Genomic DNA, 6,832 nt, shown 5'->3' on the forward strand with positions numbered 1-6,832 from the left:
AGGGCCTTAGAAAACACGCCAGTTTCACAGAATCACTGCCTGTCAGGGCCTCAACTTCCGGTGGCTGGGGTCTGACCCCTCCAAGAATGGTCTGCGGTCCAGCATACAGCACCTCCTGGACACTTAACAGACAGGAAGTCTTGGGCAGCACCTCAGAGGCACCAAACCAGAATTTTCCTTTAAACGTATCCTCAGGGATTCACATGCACATTAAAATTTGAGAAGCACTGGGCTAGAGCAAGTGGCTCTCAATTCAATCAGGGACACCTGGCAATGTCCAGAGACACTGCTGATGGTCACAAGAGGGTGCCGTGGTGTGTGCTTGCTACTAACATCTAGTGGGTAGAGTCCAGGAGTGCTGCTAAACACCCTCAAATGCACAAGGAAGTCCTGCAAAACAAAGAATTATCCAGCCCAAAACGGCAATGATGCCAAGGGTTGAGCTCTGAGCAACAGGGTCGCCGGTTCGATTCCCAGCCCGAGCTGAGCTGCTGCTGAGCTGCCAACAGGTGGCAGGATGGCTCAGCTAAAAAAAAAAAACAAAACAAAACAATGCCAAGGGTGAGAAACAGAAATCCTGGCAAGAGAAAAGGCATTTTCTCTACTCCCTGGCCCCCAATTCGCTGGGGGCTCAAGTCCACTCTTCCTTCACTCCTCTGATACTGTCTCATTTCAATTCCCACCTGTTGACATTTGGAGGTTCCTAGCTCTAGGCTCCATCAAACTCAATGGCCTTCCTAGTCTCACTGTGTCTGCAGCTAGGACTTCAGCTCCAGGGGACACCACCACAGAGGGACCAGGAGTCCCAGAGACACAGCCGGTGGTGATTCATGGGCCACATTTTTACTGTATTTGAAGGAAAGTAACTAAAACATTATTTGTATATTTACACAAACACTGATGTGTAGCAGAGCAGACCATAAACACCATCAAACGGAAAGAGGAACCTTAAAAAACAGGAAGGGGCCAGGACTGGTGGGCAGGATATACTGCTCTCTGCCTCCAGTTCCCCCAGACCTGCAGCTTCTCCGTCCCCTCACCTGCCACTTGGGGAAGGCACAAGAGGGAAGCCAGAGCCACCTACTGCGATCCTGGGGCAGGGCAGGTCCTGGGGCAGGTACGTGGGCAGCCTGACTGACCAGCTCGCCCCAGCGCTGCCCCTCATTTACTGACCCCTCCTGGGGAGCCCTTAGAGCACTCTCCGAGTGAGAACTGGGGCCTCCAAAATTCCAGATTGCACAGTCCTGACAGACATGTCAAAAGTTCCCAGGCATTTGCAGCAAAAAAATTATAACTTTTTTGGACCAGTGAGCAAGGATCAAAAAAAGACTACTGTCTATTATTACCACTATCATTTCACAGAAAAATTTTTTAACACCAAAAACAATAAAAGACCTAATTTCAGAATAAAGAAGAGTGCTGGCCAAAAACAGTGGTGAGCAACTTAGTCCACTAACAAACAGGGGAATTCCATTCTATGGATGCGGACAAACACACCAGCCTTCGCTCTACCAAGCGCCGCCTGGGCCTTGTCGGGCTCCCAGAGCCACTGGAAACCATGTCAGAGGACATTAGCTAGAACAGCTGCAGCACACGCGGGGTCGACAGGAGAGGAGGACCACACGCAGAGCAGTCAGGGCCGCCTACCCAGCGGTCCCGGGCAAGGCTGCAGACCACACACGGGCCTGTGCGGACCCAGTGATCCCTGCCCCCTGGGACTGACCACAACTCTTTAGAACTGGAAGTCGTTCAGGAGACTGACCCCTTCACAACTGTGTCTACGGTGAGCACTGCCAAGAACTTGGAACAACGTGAAAGAACACTATAATCAGAGTAAAACTGTAAAAATCACCCATGGCAGACTGAAGCCAAGATCTGCAGTGCCCCTCCACCGTCTGAGACCTTTACATGCCCAGTCCTTTGCTCACGGCCCTGGCTTTCCCACCAGGCTGACCAAGGGCCTGTGCTCACAACACAGCCTTCCCATACACCTTCACGGGAGCTCCCAGGCAGTCTGGGTTTCCCTCAATTAAACGAATGAACTGGCTTGCTGATCCTATCATTAGTGTCTGAGCTCATTCCTGTGAGTGCCACGCTGAGCACCAGGGCCACTCTGCGTGCTGATAAATCAGGCTTTTAAGCAGGACAGCTCAGGGCCAGACCACGGCTTCCAACTATCTTGCAAACTATGAATCCCCATGTTAGAGATCTGGGAGACAGCCAGCTGGCCTCCAGGCTGAGAAAACACTGATCTGCCTCAGATACAGAAGTCCTCACTTCACGTCACCTACAGGTTTTTAGACTTTGAGCATAACGACATGTAATGAAACCAATTTTGCCACAAGCTAATTGATATAAACAAGAGTTAATCATCAATTAACTCTTCATCTCATCAATGCTACAACGAAATGACGTTATTCAAGGACCTGCTGTGTATGGAACTTGAACCAGCCTATCTAAGGGCAGGAATCTTTTACCTAGAGACCCCTATCCCAGCACATGGGACTCATCTAAACTACATGGAACTTTAACAGGTCCTACCGAGGGAAGGCGTCTTTACTTATGAGACCTCAATCCCAACACCTGGAGAAGCCTACGCCGACAAACGGCACTCACCTGGACTCCTCAGAACTTGAACAGGCCCCACCTGAGGACAGGTGTCTTCGCCCAGAGCTTCCGCCCCGATCCACGGCACTCACCTGCATGCTCTGCTGGTACTGCATCTGCAGAGAACCCTGGGCAGAGGTGGAAACATCCAGTCCAATTCCTCCTTCCACTCGCTGAGAAATGAAGTTGTTCAAAGACCTCAGGGAGGACAGGACAGTGGTGTTTTCCCCCAGGTCTTCCATGGCCACGTCCCTTCTAGAGGAAAACAAAGGAGGGGTCACAGCAAGCCTTTCCACACAGCTTTAGCTCTGCCAGCTGCCCAGAGACAACCCCCTCCCCTAATGCTCGCTCAGAGCCTTTAAAGTATTCCAGTGTCCGGAAACATGCTCTTCAGGGTTAACTGGGAGCCCACACTGCTGATGCACCAGAGGGGAAATGGAGGCATAAAAAGGCAACACGCCATACCACTGACTGCCAGTGACGACCTGCACACCAGCAGGACAAACGGACAGCTCGCAGAAGGGGGTCAGCAGTCAGGTGGCACATCTCCCACATAAGCACTCACAAAAAGCCTAGCTTCTAGGAATCAGAAACAAAGCACACAACAGTGAAATACGGATGATGACCACAGCAACACTAACTACACGCTAACAATGGCATTAATAAATTACTANGTTTGCATGTCAGGGTGTGTCTGTGTGTATAGAAAACCAAAGCATTGGAAAAGCACAAAAAATGGATTCATCGACCATTAAAAATCATAATTACAAAGACTAACGAAGTTCTTAGCTAAAAACCATAGATGGAAAATGACTCTCTCTGCTACAATCACAGCTGCGTCCCGGAACGTGGGCGCACACGTGGGAAGCAGGGTTAAGAACGGCGGACACCATGGTGCTGTGGCGTCCTGCAGGCGTCCCCTCACCTCGCCGGCCTGGGCCAGGCTGTCCTCCTTCTCCCGCAGCTTCTTGCTGGCCGCGTCCAGGCTCTGCTTACATAGCCTGGTGCGCTCCAGCTGCTCCTTCATCTTCGCCTCTGCCTCCGTCTCCCGCTCTTGCAGCTGCCGAATGCGTGTCAGGAGCTCCTGGTTGCGGTCCACCTCCCGCTGCCAAGAGGGGAGGACCTGGTGAGAGCAGCTGGGAGCAGGGAGACCCTACCCATCTTCCCTCAGGCCAGGACCAAGGCCCGAAGAAGACCCGCCCAGGAGCCAGGAGCAAAGTCAACAGCACATGGCTCTTGCCCAGGGACCCGAGAGGACACTTAGATGCATTGCCTCAGTGTCATTAGCCAACTTGACCATCTGCAGGGAGGTGGGGCATGAAAATCCCAAACTGAGGCTCGACCTTGGGAAGAAGCCCAAAGCTCTGGCAACACCAGCAGCTTTCGTCTGACCGCACGCAGGCGAGCCGGGCAGGGACAGGTGGCCTGCAGGCAAGCACAGCTGACCCAGGGCCCCCACCTGCCAGCCTTCCGGGCCCCCTGCCCTCAGGGGCAGCATGGCTCATGCTGGCAGGGAGGGCACAGGACTGAGGCTCCACCCTCCGATGATCCCTAGGGGTCGTAAAGGCGGCCTCCGCCACTGAGGACGGTACTCTCAGCATGAGAAGCAAAAGGACCACAAAACAGGAGCCAGCGTCCTGGGGACAAAGCTGGTGAGTCCTGGCTATGAGGAGCCAAACCCTGCTGACCTCTGACCTCTCATCAGGGGGCTGAGCTGCAGAAGCTCCCTCCAAGGACCACCATGCACGCCCGAGGCCCACCGTGCTCAGAGCCAATGCCCATTCTAGGACCCCAGCCCAGCAACCAGGAGCCGCCCGCAGCAAAGGCGCCGTCCATGATGCGGGAGCCACACAGGCCCCGGTCCACACCTCATGGGGAGGGATACGGCATCTCCACTGGGGCTGCCAGCCTGAGCACACCTGGAGCGGCCCAGGCAGATCCCCAGACACCCACATCTCCCTATTTGGAAACACCCTTACTAGGTATTTCCAGGTGGGAGGGCTGAGATTCTTACCCGCTGTCCTCCCCACTCACAGCCAAACTGACAGTTCCTGATAAGCCACTATAGATGCCCAAAACTCACAGGAACAATTTGAAAAGCACTGGCTCAGGTGGCCCCAGAGTCACCTCCAGCCATGTCCGTGGCAAGGAAGAAAGGCCACTCAGGCCGAGGCCCAAGTTCCGCGAGGGGCCCCAGGATTAGGCTCAGTCAGCCCTGCACCCTTGGGTTTCCCCAGGAAAGATGCTCAGCGACCCCGCAGCCACCCCTCACTGTTCAGGTGTTTTCTGAGCACCTGAAGGTGCCACAGCCGACTCTGGACACTGGAGACCCAAGGCAGTCAGGACAGGCCCTGTCCTCAAGAGCTCATGACCCAGGGAAACTCCAACAGCTCCACATCCCATGCCTTCTACCTGAGAGCCAGGGCAGTGCCACCAACCACTAACACTGTAGTTCCCACAGTCCAGTGGCCCCGTGCCACCTCCCTACCCCTAATAAAGAACGCTCCGATACCTGCAAGGTTCCCAAGTCCTCTCCTTCCCACCCAGCACCGTACCTAGGACAACCCAGAACATCCGTGAGAGCCCCGCCTCACACAGGAACCCCACTCGGAGCAGCACCAGGGCCAATGCCAAGGCCGCGGCACCCGACCACAGGCCGCACCTTGGCTGAGCCCTCACAGGCACCACAGCCAGGAGCCTGCGTGCCGGGTTCAAACACATCCAATTAGCAGCTCACCCTCGAGGACCCAGCTATTTTTACAGGGACCAGGAAAGCATGCCAGTGTGCCACGTAAGGCAACACAGGGGCCAGACATCCACCCCCAGGGAAGGCAGAGGCTTTGCGGTCCGACACTGGGCCCAAACCTTGGCAGCATCTCCACACTCATCAGCACTGACTGAAAAACCCTGCGAAGTGCTATTATTAAAGCCAAGGGAGCAGGGGGTCTGCGCACGGAGTAAAGCCCAGCGCCTCTGGGTCACGGGCTGCACTCTCCCAGCCTGCTGTGTGTAAGCCAGGGAGTGCGCTGATGCAGCCCAGGGCTGGGGCTCTTCGCTCTGAGGCCCTGTAACCATGTGAGCAAGACCTGAGACCCCTGTGCAACCTGGTGACTCTCTAAGCCTGTCACCCCCATGCCACCTGGTATCCTGCCAGATCTTCCAGAGAGAGGGGAAACCAGAGGCCCCACAGAGGAATGCTACCAGCACATGCGCTGCCCTCGCGCTGCCCTCAAGGAGGGCAGCGCATGTGCTGGGCACAGGTGACGTCCGTGTCCCAAGGAAGCACAGCTCGTTTCTCAGGGTCTAGCAGGGGCAGGTATGGTGCACGACCCCCACTCCTGGGCCGGCCGGCCTGACCCACCTCGTAGCTCCTGGCGCTGGTGCTGGCGGCGCGCTCCAGCTCCACTCGAGCCCTCTTGTGGCTCAGCTCCATCTGCATCTTCTCCCGCTCCACCTGGATGATGTGCGACTTCGAACGGATCTGCTCTGCCCGCTCTTCCAGCTGGCCGGGTCGCACCCAAAGGAGAGACAGAGTCCTCAGTAACCGACCAACGGACAAGTGGCTCCCTCAACACTCACTCCCTGGGCACCTGCTCCCAACAAGGCCCAGGCCCAGCCCTGGGGAAGAAGGAAGAGGCTGGGCTCCTAGCTGGGCGATGGCCCCAGGAGGCAGCAAGCGCAGAGAGGACAAAGGAGAAGACGAGCGGATGTTCTAAGATGACAGAGGGCTTGTTTTTAAAAAGAGGGTGTGTTAGCTTCCCACTGCAGTGAAAGAAATGACCAAACTGAGCAGTGTAACACACCCACAATCTGAGCCGTCGGTCTTGGGGGTCAGAAGCCCGGCGCACACGGCCGGGGTCCCTGCGCAGAGTCTCACAGGCCAAGCTCCCTGCAGTCGGCCGGGCTGCGCTCTCCTCAGAGCTCAGGATCCTCTTCCACATGCACGTGGCTTTAGGACTGAGGCCCATTTCCTTGCTGGCTGCCAGCCACAGGCTGCCAGCTCCTAGAGGCCACCCACACTCCCTGCCACAGGGCCCTCTCCAGCGCCAAAGCCAGCCAGGGACGCTCTCCCACGTGTGGGTCCCTCTTCTGCTCTGCGCCTGACCTCTCGGTCTGACCTCTCAGCCCAGATTGCAGAGGCTCACCTGCTTAGGCAGGCCCACCCAGGCCCTCTCCCTACCTTAAGGTGAACTGATTCGTCATCTTAATTATTTTTGGAAAATCC

At 55.8% G+C, this 6,832-nt stretch overlaps 1 protein-coding gene across 1 annotated transcript in view; it reads right to left on the minus strand.

The window, feature by feature from the left end:
• The window catches only part of MAD1L1 (mitotic arrest deficient 1 like 1), a 264,103-nt gene extending 257,997 nt beyond the window's left edge, over nt 1–6,106 (minus strand). Inside the window, exons 1-2 of the mRNA XM_019637417.1 lie at nt 5,969–6,106; nt 3,533–3,712 (exon numbers count right to left, since the gene is read on the minus strand). Of these exons, the coding sequence (XP_019492962.1) occupies nt 3,533–3,712; nt 5,969–6,046 (258 nt within the window). The 5' untranslated portion in view covers nt 6,047–6,106. The remainder of the gene's footprint in view (nt 1–3,532; nt 3,713–5,968) is intronic.
• Nucleotides 6,107–6,832: the final 726 nt, after the last annotated feature.

The sequence above is a fragment of the Hipposideros armiger genome, unplaced genomic scaffold, assembly GCF_001890085.2.
Source record: "Hipposideros armiger isolate ML-2016 unplaced genomic scaffold, ASM189008v1 scaffold_33, whole genome shotgun sequence".
In the NCBI taxonomy this organism is placed as follows: domain Eukaryota; kingdom Metazoa; phylum Chordata; class Mammalia; order Chiroptera; family Hipposideridae; genus Hipposideros; species Hipposideros armiger.